We start from the raw sequence: 19,137 nt of genomic DNA, 5'->3' as shown, positions 1-19,137 counted from the left end.
AGAAATAGAATAAACGGTTTACCTGTTTTTATTAAAGAGCAACTCCTTTTTCTCTACATCACTGAAAAACAACGCGGAGGATTTCTGCTCCTCTCAGCGACAATTTCGCCTTCCTTCCCCCCCGTGCAGCTCGCTGGTTCCCCGGCAGAGCTGCCTCAGCGTCTCCGCAAGGTGCCGCGCGCTGATTGGCCGCCGTTCCTGCCACCTGGACTCAAGGCGTCCTCCTATTGGCTGCGTCCTTCTCCTGGTTGTCCAGCCCTCCGCGGGAGACATCTTTGTCGAGGGCAACGGGTTCAACGACTTGATTAACCGGAGTGCTCGCTCCGTTCTGAGCGTTTGCCCTTGCCGTGTTTTTATTTATTTATTTTTATGTCTTTTGCCCACCGTCTCTGTAGGATTATAAAAACGACAGCGAGGTTCCTCTTAACGACAGCGGCTCGTTTCACGTTTCAATTTGGTGATTAGACCCGCGTTTTGGCGAGTTTTTATGGAACTTGATTTATTGATCTCCCTGTGCGCTCAAACAGCTGCACTGAGGTGGTGAGGGTTTCTTAAATGAAGTGATGAGGAAGAAGCCAATAATTCACTCAAAATGAATCAAGGTGACCCAAATGAAATTTAAAAAAAATCCGCCCTCATTTTGTTTCTCAGGGGAGGAAAACAGGAGCAGGACTCCCAACTAGTTTGGATCATTAATAAGCCAGAACCAACTTTGAACTTTTGAACTTTGAACTTTGAATATTTTCATTGTTGACTAAATTTGCCGATAATAAACTTGAGGTCAGTTTAATTAGGAGCAGTTTCTTTTAAAGAGGGCATGTTTTTTCATTTAGATGTTGTTTATGATGTTGATGTGTGTTCTCTGTGCTGTTTTGCATGTTGTCCTGTCAACTTGAGTGTATTTGTATATATTTGTAAGGTCATGCTGTGGTCAGTGCTTTGGATACGTACTTCCCGTTAAACAAAATGAAGTTTTGACTTCTGTCTGCCCATTTGGACGAAGGCGGCTCCATGACTACATCTGAGGACACTGACGTGGTTTTAGCAGCCTTGGAGAGTTTAGAAACGTCCACATTTGTATGCTGACTCCTTTAAGACCCGTCGTTGTGAGTGTTTCAGCAGCATTGAAACGCTGCTGAAAAAGCATTTGGATTCTAATGTTGGGACACAAAAATTCTGTCATTTCCGAATCATTTCCCATGTTCTTTCCTGTCGTTTCCGACTATAAAGGCAGGTGTGGGACAGATGTTTAGTCATGTTGTGTTTATAAGAGTTCTTAATTCTTATTGACATTTTTGGGGAAAATTAAATAAAAATTAAATAATTATTGTCGAACAATTAAGAAATGAAGTGTGAAAGATGCAAATGACATTTTTTCTCGTGACCCATGCCATCAGTATTTATGAAATCATAATATCTTAATATGGTGTTTTAAACATTGTCCGTTATGGCAAATCCTGTACTCGAGATGCATTATGGGTTGAGATAGCAGAATAATTGAGCGTTTATTAATTTGCTTAATACGACTCAGTACTGAAAAGCAACATAATCCATTAAAAGAGAACTTGTAGTAATCCTTTAATTGGCTAAATGAGACTATTAGTGCGCATGAATATTAGTGATGAGGCTGGTTGAATTGACGGGTTCCTGGTAAAGATGCACCGTGAGCCTCACGTGCACATTATGGCCATGTTTCGGACAGTCGCAGTTTTTGATAACAACGCCTCTTTGTATACAAAGTCTTTACAATCTAGGCTTCAGTTTATTTACTGCCGCGGTTTGGAGGTGCACTGTAACATATCTGTTAATTTAAACAATGCAGCGTCTTCATGCGCATTTTAAATCCCCGGCACAGCCGCGCGCCCTTTGACACACATCGCTTTAAGTCATGGCAAATTTGGAGCACAGGCGCCATGTGCTGCACCCTGTACAACATTAAAGCAGACAAACGTCCCAATGACAGCACACGCTCGCACGGAGATGCTGGGAGGGGTGGAGGAGGAGGAGTAGGAGGAGGGGGAGGAGGAAGGGGCGCTTTTTGGTGGGTGGGACAAATGAGCGCTGTAGAAAAAGGGGATGCTGCAGCCCCGTCCCCCTCATATCTCACTCCACCCAGCCCTAGAATAAAAACCCACTGGTGACGTGCGCGCAGGGAAGCACCCAGCAGTATGTGCGCGCCCACGGGAGGGGCCGACAGAAAATGGCGAGTCTGTGCAAAAGGCAGCAATGCACGGTAGAGAGGCGCGGCTTTCGGCAGGAACTTGACTCTTGGAGGCACAAACTCATTCACTGTGTAGGTAAGCTCGCTTGGCGTTGTGTGCGCGAGTGTGTGCGGCGCGGTTCCGGGGGGCCGCAGGGTGCCGGTAACTGTGTGTTTGCCTGTTTGTTTCCGTGGAGCGGATCGCCGTGGCTGTAATGTCCACCGGAAAACCTATAGGCTCTACGTGAAGCTGTCATTTTTTTGTGTGTGTGTTACGCACGGCTGTTGCCTGGCGCCGCCTGCCTCCAAACCGGACACATCCACAAACAACAAAAAAAATGTTCAGCTCTCTAAGTTTTCAGGCTCGTGTCCGGCATGTTGACAGGTGTTTCCACCTGCGCACGTTGTGTTTGTGACAGTTGTTTTATTCAGTTTGGGAGCCACCGGGGTATTTTTTTTGTATATACATTATTCCATGGCTGTTTATTTATTGTAAGCAGGGCATGTCACGTGCGCAGATGGAGCTGCACCTTAGCCAATCGGCTTCCCCGCTATAGGCCGGCGCGTGCCCGTGCGCGCGCCGCCGTGTTGAGTTTTTTTTTGCTGGTGGTGGTGGGGCAGTGCGCGCTCTCAATCTCCAAACATGACACCCCCCCCTCCTCCTCCTCCACTTCCCTGGCAATTGGCTTTTGGGAGCGCGCATTGCTGCATTGGGGGAAATGTCAGTGGGAATAATTTTGTATTTTAGGGGGAAGGTGTAGCGGGAGTCCACGGGGAGAAATGCCTCCAAAGCTCGCCTTTTTAAAACCGGGAGTGGTACTTGTTGAAACGGCGCTCCTGGATGCGCTGGGAAAGTCTGTCCGGTGCAGGTTGAATTAAGATATATTTATGAATTTTTTTGGGGGGGGGTTAAGAAAAATGTTTATCTCTCTGGCACTGTAGAGTCAATTCAGCAGCGACAATGCCACGTGTCAGTCTTTGTTTCGTTGATTTAAAAAAATTCAGTTCTTGACCTCTCCCTGCTTTTTCTCATTAGTTCATGTCGGTTTTTATTTAGGATCTTCTCATCCATACATCTCTCCCACCCCTCCTCCTCCTCCTCCAATCCTCCATTTCTGTTGTATTTCATTAGCTCAGTTTAATCTGGTTACATCGACCTATCCCGATGTTATGGCAAGATTATCATCCACTCTTCGCCTCTGATCTCCTAACCCTCTCCACGTTTCCTCGGCTCTCTGCCCCGGCTCTTATAACCTGGCTTTTATCGGCGGCAGTATAAAACGGTATAAGAGCACCACCATCCCCACCGCAGAAGCACCAGCGGCGGAAGGGTCGCAGTGGCTTTTATTTTGGTGGGGGGGTTTAGCACTTCTACGTCCAGATGTTGCGCGTTGAACTGTCACCTACTTACCCATCTAACCGCTCTATAATAACCCACATGGCCTGATTCCGAGCAGGCGAATGTGGTTTTCGTTTTAGTAAGAAAACCTCCTAATGAGGGGATGCAGTGTTAAATTAAAGGGTCGGGTAATCTCTGACCTCCAGCATGAAGCGCGAGGAATCACAATCAGCAGTGTAAACAAAAGGCTTTTCCTCCTCCATTTGGCTCCCATCAGCTCGGTCATTTAATGTGTGATTTTCCACTGAGTTTTTACACCAACATTTTTTTTTTGACTCAACAGAGGTAACCTATTTTCTGTCCAGATTAATTATAACACTGCACCTGCTTTGTGTCCCGTTTTTGCTTTTCATTTATAGTCTGATTAGTTGCCGTTTTAATGATTTTGTGGGTCACTGGAGTTAAAAGCAGCACAGGATGCTGTGTCGGCAAGTGTAGCACATTTTTTGAGGGTTGCAGTTACCCAGAGGAAAATAGTCCAATAAAAACCAGAAAGATGTTATTCAGATACCTGATTGAGACAATAAGTCCCTATAATGGTACTGAATGGTACTGGTAATGATACTATAAGCATGACAAATGTACTGTGCTATTGTGCACCTTGAATATCTTGTAGTAATATCACAGTGATACCACAGAGGATACAAATACCACAAAGCAGAAGGATGAACTCACAGTGGGATATTACAGATTGCTGCAGCTCTATATGGGGAGGTGTGTGTGTGTGTGTGTGTGTGTGTGTGTGTGTGTGTGTGTGTGTGTGTGTGTGTGTGTGTGTGTGTGTGTGTGTGTGTGTGTGTGTGTGTGTGTGTGTGTGTGTGTGTGTGTGTGTGTGTGTGTGTGTGTGTGTGTGTGTGTGTGTGTGTGTGTGTGTGTGTGTGTGTGTGTGTGTGTGTGTGTGTGTGTGTGTGTGTGTGTGTGTGTGTGTGTGTGTGTGTGTGTGTGTGTGTGTGTGTGTGTGTGTGTGTGGTCGTCCACGCTCATCATTGGTTTGCTATGCGTGACAAGTTTTAGGGCCGGAGTCTGACGTGTTTATTGGTTTGCTGGCTAATCGGCTCTGACAACAGGGAGAAACTGGAAAGTCATAAGATACAGTTTGTCTTCTGACCTGGGGAGGAATTTGGTTTCCAAAAGTGCTGCGAGTCCTGAAAGAAAAGCGGCGCGTTAAAGTGTTTCAGTTCATTTTGGGCTATTGTTTTATACATTTTTTGGCATTTATGTGAAATGGCAGATATCCAGATATTGCTATTGCTGGAAAACTCCAAATATTTAGAATTTACTATCGCATAAGACAAGGAAAAACGGCACATCCTGAATTGAGAAGCAGTGACAAGTGAATGTTTGCTTGACAATTCATTTTGCAAAAAGTCTTGAAGCAAAAAAACGTGATATTTGACAAGCTGTCAAACTCCGAAATAAGACTACAACGTTGAGAAAGAAATTATTTTATTCTTACACAAAAATATATACCGGCAATTAAATAAAATCACACTCCGTCATGAGCCGAATGTGATTCTATCTAACGGCCTCGTTATTAAAGTGATCGAGACATTTGGTCTAAGGTCAGGTAAGAGAGGTGCACATCCTCCGGTTTGTTACAGTGATGTGAGAGGAGGCAGCTTGTCAACACCGCCGGCCTCATCTCCTTGCCCTGTGCTGTGTACTGATAATAAAGTAGGGCCGATATGCCATAGAAAGGTTATCAGTATTAATTGGTAGCAATTAAAGCCCAGCTGCTGATTCCTTTGGCACATATTCTGGGTAAGAGAGTACAGCTCATTTGATGGCTGAAAGGTTGTGGCAGAGAGAGAGAGAGAGAGAGAGAGAGAGAGAGAGAGAGAGAGAGAGAGAGAGAGAGAGAGAGAGAGAGAGAGAGAGAGAGAGAGAGAGAGAGAGAGAGAGAGAGAGAGAAGAGAGAGAGAGAGAGAGAGAGAGAGAGAGAGAGAGAGAGAGAGAGAGAGAGAGAGAGAGAGAGAGAGAGAGAGAGAGAGAGAGAGAGAGAGAGAGAGAGAGAGAGAGAGAGAGAGAGAGAGAGAGAGGAGAGAGAGAGAGAGAGAGAGAGAGAGAGAGAGAGAGAGAGAGAGAGAGAGAGAGAGAGAGAGAGAATTGCTTCTTTTTTTTTTTTTTTTGAAACTTCCAACACCTCAGAGCTTCTCTGAAGAGTAAGAACGCCACCCGGTTGAGCTGAACATGAGTGGAGATGCAAGGTGGGTTCTCGAGGGTTTTTCTGGTGACTAATCCCAACCCACAGAAATAGAATAGGAGCAGAGCGGACATTTCACTTCTCTGTCGGGGTCATTTTTACTTGTACAAAAGAAAAGTTGTCGATTAATATTAGTTGTTATGGTGACAACCAAGCCAGCGGGGGGCCGTAAAGTGTTGTCGCAGCTCTCCGGAGAGATTAGCGGACGCAGCTCCGGAGGACGGCATGGCGAGTTAGCTATCGCTAGGTAACTAGCTTGTCCTTCTGTGCAGCGCATAGACTGTATATCAGAAGTAGACGTCGTCATAGGACTGATGTTTTGAAGGCCAGAGTTCGGCGATTTTGCAGTCGCCATGTTGGTTTTTTCGCAGCCGATGAACAGAAGTGACCATATTTTGAATGTGGATGAGTGACATAGAGATGCAATGTGTGGTAGCAGCAGTGACCTGTCAATCACAGTAAGCCCCGCCCTAAAGCATACTCTGCTTTATGGTCTGTTTGACTCTAAATGGACCATAATGTACTAAATGAACATCATGCTGTATTGAAGAAGACTTGAAACTAGAGATTGAGACCATAAACTCATGTTTACAATGTTTACTGAGCTAATAAATCAAGAGAGAAGTAGAGTCATTTTCTCATAGACTTCTATACAACCAGAGGAGTCGCCCCCTGGTGGACAGTAGAGAGAATGCAAGTTTTAAGACACTTCCGCATCGGTTTCACTCGGCAGAACCGGAGGTTTCCTCCTGGTGAAGCGGCGGGGAGTGAGGGGGAGGGCATTAGCACGCTAACTAGCCAATTGTATGCTAGTTAGCATGCTAGCTTGCTTATTCTATGAAACTTAAATGCTACACTGATTCCATAAAATGAGCCAAACAAAGGTCTTGCGAAGAATTTGCATGTCAATTTTTTTTTTAACCGTTGCTTTTGTCTCGAGTACTTAAACACAGAACGCAAATATTACATGGAGAGAAAGAGATATAATTCTCTAATAACATATATTAAGATATATATAATAATTTGTTAATCGACTGCAAGCGGCTGCATGTTTCGGGTTTATTTTTTATTCTTTGCCGCTGATTAAGGAAAGAGTTGCTGTCAGGAGGATGAGTGCAGCGTCTTTAAAGACAGCAAATGTTTCCTCCTCTTCATCACGCTCTAGTCGCAATATTATTAAAGATCATTTATTTTAGTTGAGTGTCTGATCTATCTACCCATGCATTTACCCAGCTAGACCCTCGATTGCCGGCTGTACTCAGAGTCAAATCCTCCTCTTATCAAGTCAACGAAATCCCCCCCCCCCCCACCACCCCTTTCTCTAAGCGGACGGCTGTTATTTCAGTAACGGACAGATGGACGCCCCGAGAGATCATCCTGCCACTTTCTCATCTTGCTAATTCTTTTCATGGGCTCACTTGAAAAGAGGAAAACAAAACATGGCACATTTTATCGGGAGCTGGCGGGGAGAGTGGCAGCGATCCACCCATTCGACTGGACCGGGTGCCAACACTGTAAATCTCTGCGGTACCCTCTTCATTACACATGCATGCATGCGCACACACACACACACACACATACACACGACCTGCTCCACAGTAATGTGTGTGAAAGCGTGTGTGTGTGTGTGTGTGTGTGAAGCTGATCCATGCCAACCAGGAGTCCCGTGGGAGGAGGGCTGCTGTCTTTGGGGTGTGTGTGTGTGTGTGTGTGTGTGTGTGTGTGGGGGGGGGGGTTTGACTGCAATCTGTGTAAAAACAAAATACACCACTGGCACTGAGTGAATGTCGACAGAAGGTGTGTGTGTGTGTAAACCTATATTTTTCCAGAGAGTCGTGCTCTTCTCCAGCGACGTTCTGCCTCATGTTCAAACAGTAATAACGCACCTTTATCTAAACTGCCAGAAGGATTCAGACCGCAGTCGCTCTCCGCTTCTGAGGAGTAAAACATTTCATGTTGCTTTTTGCCGGCTGTAGTGAAATTAGTCAAATGTTTTGCGCTTTTCTTCAACTTGTTAAAGAGGCAGAGAGTGTGACAGCTTTAACAGAACAGACTGGTTTTGAGTCTCAGGAGAGGAGGGAGGCAGCTGACTTCCTCAAAAGTTTCTCTTCTTATTTTTCTAATCTTCTTCATCCATCTTTGTTGTATTTTATTTTCTCCCCGGGGATCTTTCTCGTTTATCTGATGGGGACCGGAAGCTTTTAACTATTGTTGTTGAGTGTTGGAGCATCTTGAAGAGAAATGCCACATAAGAGGCCAAAATGTTTGTTATATATTATTGAATATCACAATATTTTGTGATAAAATACCTCAATATCAATGTTGCAACAATATTGTCTGGTTGACCATTAGAGACATATGGTAAGAGACCATTTACACTATAAGATTTTTGATAAATAATAATAATGATTATTAAACTCTCTGTAAGTGTGTTTGTCTCTTAGACACCCACCTCTACAATGCACACGTGGCCCAGCGTTGTGTGGAGATCTTCCTCATTGTTCTGCAGGATAAAATCAATAATAATTATAAATGATAGCAATAGAAGTCCCTTGAATATATTTAATATGCTAAATCAGAGCCGGGCAGGATGAAAGAAATGCTGAGAGTCTAATATTCAGATGATAAATAACTAAAAAGCAGGATATAGATGCTGCAGCTGGACTGTTTATCAGTTGGTTGGTATTTGACTTCGGCCGATGAAGGATTCACCTGCTGATAACACACAATCTTATTTTATGCTTCTGTTGTTGTTAAAGTTGCCTCCGTCCCCCAAAACACGTCTTTATGTGTCGCAATAACCAGATTGAATTGTTTAATATCTTACTAATGTCTGTTCTGTAATTGAGTGGGATTTGATGTCACATTGAGACAATTTTTAAAAATAAATTTTCATTTAATTTTGCCCTATTTTCTTATTTTGTATTCTCTCGTAACATCGTATGAACTTGAGGGAGCTCCAGTGTGCAGACCTTTTTATTTGTGTCTTCTTTTTGTCCAACACCTGATTGTTTGTCAATCCTTTCTCAGTCTATATCCATAAAAACAGAAGGATTAAAATGGTGTCTATGATTTCTGATAGTTTGGAGATCAGATATCTTTATTTTTTTTGACAGAGAAGCAACACGTCAGCTTCCTGGTCTCACCAGCGACCAAAGTCCTCCGTTTCCTTAAACTTTGCACACTGCGTCCTCGACTCAAACCAAAATTTATGTAAGCATTCCATTGTGTGTGTGTGTGTGTGTGTGTTCCCTTTGTTATGTGAGCTCCCTGACCTCCTTGGTACAATTATTTGTACACTGACACCATGTGGGCTCATGCACAATATAGAGTTTGTGTTTGGAGTACACACACACACACACACACACACACTGTGAAAGGTGTCAAGGCCTTAGGGCCGCAGGAATGTTTACTTGGACCCACCTTTAGTGAATTCCTTCTTATTCTTCCATAATGGCTGCTTTTGTGTGGAAGGTCACGTATGAGCAATTAGCTTTTCAGGCTATTTGATCACTGGCATGGAGGAGCCAGTGTGTGTGTGTGTGTGTGTGTGTGTGTGTGTGTGTGTGTGTGTGTGTGTGCTTGGGTGTGTATTACTCGTGTTGTGGGGACTTAAATGTGTTTACTCTTTTACATTGCTCGGACTCTCCAAAATGTAGGTCCCCATAATGTAAATATTTTGTTTCAGTGTGAAGACTTGGTTTAAGGTTTGGGGTAAGTTTAGCCTTCGGTAAGTAGCAGTTATTGTTTAGGTATGTCCCCAGAGAATTAGTGTTTGTCAATGTAATGTCCTGTAAAGTTATCAAAACACAACTCTTTGTGTGTGTGTGTGTGTGTGTGTGTGTGTGTGTGTGTTTGGGCGTGTATAAATGAAGTTGTGGGGACATACATCTGTTCACACACTGACATTGTGGGGACTCACTGTCCATTTGGGGACAAATGGACAGTGAGTCCCCATAATGTAAATCATTACATTTTAGGGTGAAGACTTGGTTTAAGTTTGAGTAAGTTTAGCTTTAGGGAAGTAACGGTTACAGTTGCACGACTGTGTGTGCTCCTCTATCTTTGTAAGGACCCATTTTGGACATTGAAAGTGAGGACACTTTTGGACAGTTTGTTCAGTCTTCACTTCTTCAAAGAGCTGGGAGAGGGTTAAGACTTATCTGGTCAGCGGTGATGATTACGCTCGGGGACCGCTTTATTATTTTGTCTGAAAACTCTGCGTCTCCCTGAGAATGCGTCATGAATGGAATTAGAATAAAAGTGTGTGCCATTCAGTGTGTCATTAACAGTGAATTAATACTAAGCGGCACCTCGGTATTCCTGAAGCAAGAGGAACCGGCTAATGAGATAATAATGAAGCTGAGCAGGCGGTTAAGCAGTGTTAAGCTGTCATGGTTCAGAGTTAAAGGGACAGTCTGCAACCGTCTGCTCCGAATCATTAAATAAATAATCTGCAACATGTTGATGTTCACAGTCTGGAGCAGCAACGGGTAAATTATCGGCAACTGTTTGATTCATTTAATTTGCTGATTAAAGAACACGACATAGGTCCAGCTCATCATCTGTTTTATATCATTGTTTACTGAATATCTTTGGGTCGTTGGACTGTTGGTCGGACAAATTAAGACCTTTGAAGATGTCAGCTTGAACATTTTATAGACCAAATGTTTAATCGATACTGAAAATAATGGTTAGTTACAGGAACAATATAGTTGGTTTGAGTGAATATAAGAAGTTAGGAGAAAAGAAGTCCCTATAGAGTCATTGGTACGGCATGTTGTTACTGCTCATCACCAGAAGTGTCATTCAAATCATGAAGACTAAAGATGTATATATAAAAAAACAAGGAAACATTTAGGCTCCACTTAAAGAAGACACGGATAAACAAATTGAATTGACTATAAATAAACATATTCTGCATAAATACAAATTAATGCGATCAAGCAGAATCCTCAAAATCCTGACTGCTTTTTTAAGTGTGTGTGTGAACTGTGAATCAAATATTCTGGTTGTTGAGCAGTGCTTGTGTGTGTGTGTGTGTGTGTGTGTGTGTGTGTGTGTGTGTGTGTGTGTGTGTGTGTGTGTGTGTGTGTGTGTGTGTGTGTGTGTGTGTGTGTGTGTGTGTGTGTGTGTGTGTGTGTGTGTGTGTGTGTGTGTGTGTGTGTGTGTGTGTGTGTGTGTGTGTGTGTGTGTGTGTGTGTGTGTGTGTGTGTGTGTGTGTGTGTGTGTGTGTGTGTGTGTGTGTGTGTGTGTGTGTGTGTGTGTGTGTGTGTGTGTGTGTGTGTGTGTGTGTTTGTTTAAAGAATCACCCACTGGGCATGGCAGCGCGCCAGGCCGCTACTGCCCACAGGTGCACCCTGGGAAATGTAGTTCCTCAAAGAGGGAGACAGATGGGCGAGTTGGAACAATAGAGGGAGAGAGGAGGGAGTGTTTCAGAAGGTATGTTGCTTTTATACAAAAAAAAAACAGGAGGACAGGTGACGGATGAGGTTTGCACAACAAATGACTCGGAAACAAAAGGCAATTATTTGCAATTCAAAGACGGAATGCGACTTCATTATGAGTTGGCCTTGGACACGATGTGGAGCGCATGGAGACGCAGGTTGAATCCTCTGCTGCTGCCTCACACACAGGAAACGACAATCAAAGCACCGTCTTTATTTCCCGCAGATCTACTTCGTGTTTTTCAAGACATTGGTTTGTAGATGAATTAAAGACAAACGCTTCCTGGAAGTAAATGAACCTCCTCTTAACTTAAAATACAGATTCATGCTGGAACACTTTCAGAGGTCGACTTGTACGGGCTGTCGCGGTGGAGGCACCCCCCCTGCGGTGATGATGATTGGCCCAACAGCATAATATGCGGTATTAGTTTGCTCCCGTAGCTGTGCCTACGGTGTAGAAATGTGATAGAATCTGATCTGAATTGTAAGTCGCTTTGGATAAAAGCGTCTGCTAAATGACTGTAATGTAAATGTAATGTAATGTATTATTTCATTATATATTTTTTTGCAAATTACTTATCCTAATTTTAGTGCTTCATAAATAATAATAATGATAATAATGTTGATATTTGAGAGAAGTGAAGTTAAAGCTCGTTTTAGATTTTATTTGAACCCTTAAATAATATATTCGAGCCAACATTGTATATCTCTGATAAACTTGTCGATGGGTCAGCCAGGTTCTAAGAGTAATTGAAATAGACAAAACGTAATGTAAATAACCTTTTTACTAAGTTTTAACACACGTAAACCTTTTGATTTGAATGCATGTGCTACCCTCAAGAGAAACATTACATGTCAGCCCTGCTGCTAAAGGTCTGATTATGTTGTTTTGCAGAAAAAGAGCTCGTGGTGTTTTGTTTTTTTAATGATAATAAACGAGGGCATGCATGAAACCGAAATCAACCATTAAAAATTAAAGACTCACATCAAAGCTGACAGTTTGGTGACCGAGGTCAGACATTAACGGCGGCTTGAGGGCAAAAGGCCTTTTTAAAATTCATAAAACAACAAAGTAATTAAAAATAAATGGACATAAAATGCCCCCGACACTTTTTGTTTTTCACCTCGCTCATACTTTATTAGTTGTGTTGACACACCTGAGTGCAGCTGCTGTCCCCTGTGGGCCGCTGCAGGTGATCCATGGCAGCCAATGAGCGGTCGATTCTTTGTCGTGGGATTTGGGTAAAAATAAGGAAACAGTTTTTAATCAGAAAGCCAACGTGTTCACGGCCTGGAGGAAGAGAGAATGGCACCAAGCAGCCAGCAGTAGATGAACAAACCAACCCGACGCTGAATAATGTAGATGATGAAACGACCAACATCGTAAAATACTCAAAGATGGAGCGGCGTGAGATGTTTCAGTTCCGTACAAGAGGAGGAAGTACGTAAAGTGGTCAAGATTGAGGAAACCATTCATTTCATTCTTTAAATGTTAAGGCTGGTCTTAATCTACACAGTTTCACGGTACATTTTTCTATTTTAATTTGCCATTAATGGACCAAAACCAACAATGCGTTACTGTGTCCCTCAGTATTTCCGGACATCACTACTCTGTCTGTGTCACACAGTACCAAACCCAATGGTTCCTCATCTTAAATCTATAAAAATGAATTAATATAAGTTTTTTTGGCTTACTTTGAAGGCTCAGTAAGCCCCAAAACAGCCGGTCTCTGTAGTTCTAAGCAAACGTTACTCAAACAGAAGGAAGTAGATGAATGCACATTTGGTGCTCTGGTGAGTATTTGTGGCAGCAGGTGAGTGTGTGAGTTCATGGTGATGAAGGAACATGTGACCCAGTGACACAGTGAGACCTCATGCAGCAACGCTCTGCTATTCTTATCTTAACTTTCTCTTACTTTCACTGTAAGCCATCAGATTTAGCAGTGACATTGGATGCTGTGAAGCAGCGATGGATATTGTTTCTCTCTCCCACACATGAGACATTTCTTCAGCCCACCTTAACTCCCACCTCACCAGCCATTTCTGTTTCTTTGTCTACAAACCTGCACTCTTACGTTACTTGTTTCCCTGCAGACTTCCCGCTGCTCTCATATAGTTGCTCACTACGTGTAGGTGTGCGCGGTCACAAAATCGCTTCGATGTCGTGTTCTATCGGAGTCTGCGATGCGCTCGTTGTATTCCATTTATTGTTCTGTTTGTGAATATTTCATTGCACCGCGAGCACAACAGCGGCGGCGTTGAAGCAGCTGATGAATGAGCTGGGTTTGGTGGAGTCACGCAGAACGTTTGGCTGCAGAGAAGCCTGACTTTCCTCCACCGCCATATGTTGTGTCCTCGTGAGTCGTCACCTTGAGGTACAGAACACATAATGGCCTCACCTTCATCACCTTCAGTGAGCACTTTGTGCAGAACATTGTAAAGCTGTGACAATGTTTTCTTGCTGGCTCAATATTGAGCAGAGTCAAAGAGTGTTCGACCAACGGCCCAGAACATTCACAACATTCACAACGATCTAGAACGCTCTAAAAACAGAGACAAGCAGCAATTCCTTGAAATCGACTAATGGATGACTTGAATGATCAGTTCAGCTGGTTCATATTGGATAAAACACTCTCAAAGCCGCCATCCTGATGCGGTTAAACTCATGTCAGCCAGAAGTTTAAAGACTTGTTTTATTGTAACTGCACCACGAGCTCTGATTTATGCACGGCCATTAGACGTCAGCATCCAACAAAACAAACCTGGCAACCCTTCAGATAATTTATGATCCCACAGTGCAGCGGGACAGTACAATTATTGAATGCACCTTGACACTCACAAGCTTCTGCATCTGGCTTTTACCCAGTAATATACTGGACACACACACACTCACACACTCAGAGAGAGAGAGAGTTACTGTACATGCAGACTGGGAGTCGGGCAGGATAAGTGGAGGTGACGGGGCCAGCTGTGCTGTGTGAGGGCCGGGCTGTGCTGGGGGGGGGGGGGCTCTCCTCTGTGTGCGACCGTGTCACCCTCAGTTAGGATTCAAGCCCACCAGGCTGCTGCACACACACACACACACACACACACACACACACACACACACTGGAATAAAAGTGAAGGTCAAGCAACAAACGCTGCTCTGCCGCCGCCATCACTCCCGTCACCGTCAGGAGAAATGTCACTTGTATTTTTATCTCCTTCCTGTTGCTTCCTCTCTCATCCCTCTCTTCCTCTTTAGTTTTCTTGTACTTCACCCTCTTTTTTTTCTGTGATCCTTCTCCTTGTCAACTTACTCTCCTCTTCTTCTTTCTCTCTTTCCTTCTTATTCTGACACCAGTATTTTGATATTTTATTAAAAATCACGTCACGCAGTGTCACTGCAGGAATAGAGGAATACATGTTTTCATTTCATTTCTGCCAAGAGGCACTTACAGTATGTTCAGCAACTTTTAATTATGATGCGCACACACACACACACACGCACACGCACTGTTGCAGTGGCGGCTGTAGACATTTTCTTCTCAGACTTAATTGAAGCGTAGGCAGGTTGGAGTTTTTTCTCCTCCACATTTCCTCTCTGTGTCCATTTTTATCCTTCTCCTCACTAATATTATTACTTCTCACACGTCTGTACAGACGTAACGCTACTTTGGTCGGATCATGGGACTTTTGAATGAGCAGCTACATGTGTGCACACACCAAAACCCGGCACAGATTCCATTATTTAGTCGAGTAAAGCTTGAAAATAATTAAGATAAAAATAAATGACAGAGACAAAAAAATTGACAAAAAAAATTAATTCAAAGTGTAATTTCTGTGCATTCAATATTCAAACTGGGAGATAGATTCTGATCCGTGTGGAGCAAATGTTTTTAAAGTTATTGCTTTTTCAACGCTCTAAAATAAAAGCTTCAGATGATGTTTAGGATCGGGGTTTTTTTTTCTCTCTGATGTGAATCTAATTCGCAGTCGTTTTGCATGCTTTGCTCCAAAAAGCTGCATGAAACACACTTTTCTGTGGTTAATTAGCACGACAGTTTCATGCAATTGGGAGATTTCAGCCGCCAGTGTTGCGGTTTTGACAATGAGAGCTCTGTGTGGCTCGCTGAGGAGCTGAGAGCCGTGGTAATGAATGTAAGGGTCAAAACCAGAAGGACAAATTCCTTTGACATATCATCTGAGAAGGAAATTGTGGTAAAAGTGTGTGCGTGTGTGTGTGTGTGTGTGTGTGTGTGGGGGGGGGGGGGGGTAGAAGTGGGTGGGGCTGAATTTGGCCGGAGGTAGAAGTCAGTAAGAGTCAGTAAGAGGAGTCAGTGAGTTTGTCCAAAAGCTGGATGGACATGAAGCTCTTCTCGGTCGACTCCTCGGTGCAGAAAGTCGGAAACTACGTTGGTTCTTTGAAAGCTGAGGAAAGAAGTCGACTACGATTCCCAAGAAGCATTGCGGTGAGAAACATCCAATCGCTGAGCTTAAAATTCTGTTTTTAGCTTTTTGCAGCTGCTGGCTGAATGTAAGAGGTTGAATGTTGTGGAACTAGTTGTAAAACATCTGTGATTTGAACATTTAATGGTTGTTATTATTATTAATCACTAATCAGACAATTGTATATTCAATGAATCGGTTAACTTTTAGTCTGCAAATAGTTATTTTGAAAATTGTCAAATATTCATCACGATTCCCACGACCAGTCAGAACAAAAGTCCAAAAACCAAAAACATTTAATCTGTTTTGATGTAATTCAGAGGAAAAACAGCAAATCCTGACATGTGAGAAGCTCAAATTAAAGAATCAAAGAAGTCAAACTTTGTGTGAATTTAGGAGAAATCTACAGACTCAAATGGACAAAGTCGTAAAATAAACACCTCAATGTGTATTTTTGATGTTTTATTTCCACTAATCTGAAATAATAGTATATAGTATAATAATAATAATAGAGTTCATGGTTTCGAAGCATTTCTTCTGATTAGAGACTTTTAACTTGAAGCTATTTGTCTTCCTTACTTAAAAAGCTGCACGAAACACATTATCTCCGTCTCTGGCTAATTCTCACTGCAGGCGTTTTGCAATTTGGACATTTCATCTGCAGTAACAATGAAAGCACTGTCGCCCTCTGAGGAGCTCGTATGAATCGGTGTCTGAGATCGGATCCACAAGGACAAACCGGTGCGAGCCATATGAAGAGAACATACTTGTAAAGGAGAAAGAGAAACAGATTAGAGGCACATCTGTCGACAGAAGATGTGATTACATCACGCTCACGTGTTGTCAGGACACCTCAAACGCAGCTTAAACACATAAATCTCTTTTTTTAAATGATATGCACGACTGCAACGTTGTGTCGAGTCTCGTAGCCGGCAGATGAAATGGAAACATTGTACGTGTTTTTGTTTCATTTGAGATATGGTTCAGGTAAGATTTGATGAATTGGTTGATTACATTATGTGAGACGCTGCTGCATTATGATCCTTCACGAGATTCACGAGATTCTTTCAATGTGGTTTTCTCAGTAAACCAGTTTAAACGTTTGTAAGTTAAAACCACAGCATCTAATTACACTTTTGTGCAAAACGCTTAAACGATGCTGATGAAAACATCAGCGTTCAGAAATGTACTTTAGTCATGAACGTATCTCCACAGAGCTGTTCTCCAGGCTTTGTGCTAAGCTAAGCTAACCGGCTGCTGTAGCTTCATATTCACAGTACAGATGTGAGGCAATGAACCTTATTTCCACAGTTTAACTGCTGTGTTCTTATCGTCATTGGCTGAGCAGCAAAGTCCTATGAAACGTATATTTGGCAGGAATTTTCGTTTTTGATTATTTGTTTTTGGCTCTAAAACCAGGAAGTATTTCAGAGATGTTTTTCCCGCATGAACTGAAAAGGACCAGAGAACCTGCGAGTCGCTCAAACTGGCTTTAGTGCTGCTTTATCAGTGTCACATCGCGGTCACATGCAGCGCGTCGGTTTTGGATGTGGTTAATGAGTCGAGAACATTTTGTGAACTAAGGTGTGTCGCCGCCCTATCAGCGGCTCTTTGGACCGGCCACCTTTGGACTGTGAAGACAAATTGGGCAGGTGGCTGTTTAGGGAACAGTTCAAGGATAGATAGAGCTATAAACACACAGAGAGGAACGACTTCCTGTGTGTGTGTGTGTGTGTGTGTGTGTGTGTGTGTGTGTGTGTGTGTGCTGCTGATCTGCAGGCGGAGCCGTGTAAGAGAACATTCCTCCATATTAGTGATAATATCATCAAATATTAATGCAAGGAGGCTCCTCTGCTGCTGTGCAAATATTGAACTCTTGAGCTGCTCCCACACACATGCACACACACACATGCACACACACACATACACACACACACACACATACACACACACACACACTAAGAGAGTTCACCAGACCTTTGATTTGCAAAAAGGGAAATGGTCGTTAGAGCTCCCTTGGGTACGGTGCGCTGCGTGTATGGAAGTGTATTGATGACATTAGAGGGAGCACATAACAAATAGCTGCAACATCAACTTTTAGAAAGCGCACAGATTCGTTAAAGGTGGATCTCAATCCTTTCTCTCTCTGTTTTTCTTCTCCAGCGTGTTTTTGGCGTCTGAGCGCTTGAAATCAAAAGAGGAGCATTTGTTGACCTGCAGGCTTGCAGGAGGACACGCCCACGTCCGGCTATCAGGGGTCTGTCTTCTTTAAAGTTAAAGTCCACTCAAAAAAACTAAGTCGGCGTTTAGATATCTTGGCAAACACACGACTTTCTTTTTCTTTCAGCCTGCGATTTAAACTATTGTGGCCGTGCAGATTTACAGAATTGAAAATGATAATTTATTGTCTTTCAATGGAATCGTATCGTGATGAGATCATATATCGTCTACGGCGTCTAAATTGACAATAACGAGGACATAGTAACTTACATTTCTCATAAAATCTGATCAAACTGTTAAATCATACTAATCTTAATCAGAATACTTGGATATACATGCTTTTATGTTTTTCTATAATAACCAAAAACTACATTTTACAAGATGACATGTGAACGCATCATGACAACGTTATATTTTACCTTTGCCCAACACTGATTTTTACTTAATGGAGCTTGAACACGTCATGATGTAATTCAATGGAACCTCTGTACGTTAGCCGTTAGCGGTGCTGCTAACGTTGCTGTTTCTCCTCCTGCTGGTTTAAACACAGATTTGTTCACATTGTGACGTCATCAGAGATCGACGACTTTGAAAGCCTGAACGCTGATCTCCTGATCGCATATTTCTACTGAATATCGGCCGATAACGATCGTCAGTAAAACTTTCCGTCACACTTTGACGGTTAAACTGTGTAATTAATCTGCGGTTCACAAGCGTGCACGGATCAACTATACTAGTGTGTGTGTGTGTGTGTGTGTGTGTGCGCAATGCAGGTGCATGAGGAACTTCCGTTCCTCTTTCCTGCCCTTTCTCTCTCGTTGTTCTCTCTCTGTAAACAGATACAGATTGAAGCCCCTCGTGGTCATGTGACTGGTTTTCTGGTATGAATCCCCAAAACCGTTTTCAAATCTTGCAGCATTTCTGCTTCTTTTGTGGTCATTTAGAAAAGAGAAAAACAAGACTTTTAGTTCACTGTTTGAAAATAATTGAATATCATTTCCTAATAATTATGTCATTTATAATTCACATGGCCTAAAGTTGTTGATGACCAAACCTCACTGGATTTAAACAATGACTTTCATAATGCTTTTGAATGCCAATCAAGCTATTTCTCCTTCTCTTCTTGTCATTCCTGTCAGTTGTGATATCACTTTACTCAGCGGTTAAATCGCTCACGTGTGTGGTCGTTGGAGGGCGAAAGCCAAGCTGATCCCTCTGGTTTGCGATGCACTGTGGACCC

General features: G+C 42.9%; 1 protein-coding gene across 1 annotated transcript in view; it reads left to right on the top strand.

Moving 5' to 3' along the window:
• The first annotated feature begins 2,200 nt into the window (after window positions 1-2,200).
• Window positions 2,201-19,137, top strand: part of lcor (ligand dependent nuclear receptor corepressor) — a 61,756-nt gene continuing 44,819 nt past the window's right edge. Inside the window, exon 1 of the mRNA XM_076092035.1 lies at window positions 2,201-2,297. Coding sequence (XP_075948150.1) covers window positions 2,201-2,297 — 97 coding nt within the window. The remainder of the gene's footprint in view (window positions 2,298-19,137) is intronic.

The sequence above is a fragment of the Anarhichas minor genome, unplaced genomic scaffold (genome assembly GCF_050575085.1).
Source record: "Anarhichas minor isolate MPS153535 unplaced genomic scaffold, ASM5057508v1 ptg000014l, whole genome shotgun sequence".
Taxonomy (NCBI): Eukaryota; Metazoa; Chordata; class Actinopteri; order Perciformes; family Anarhichadidae; genus Anarhichas; species Anarhichas minor.
The sequence above is the reverse complement of the archived record's forward strand: the minus strand, read 5'-3'. Positions and strand labels throughout refer to the sequence as shown.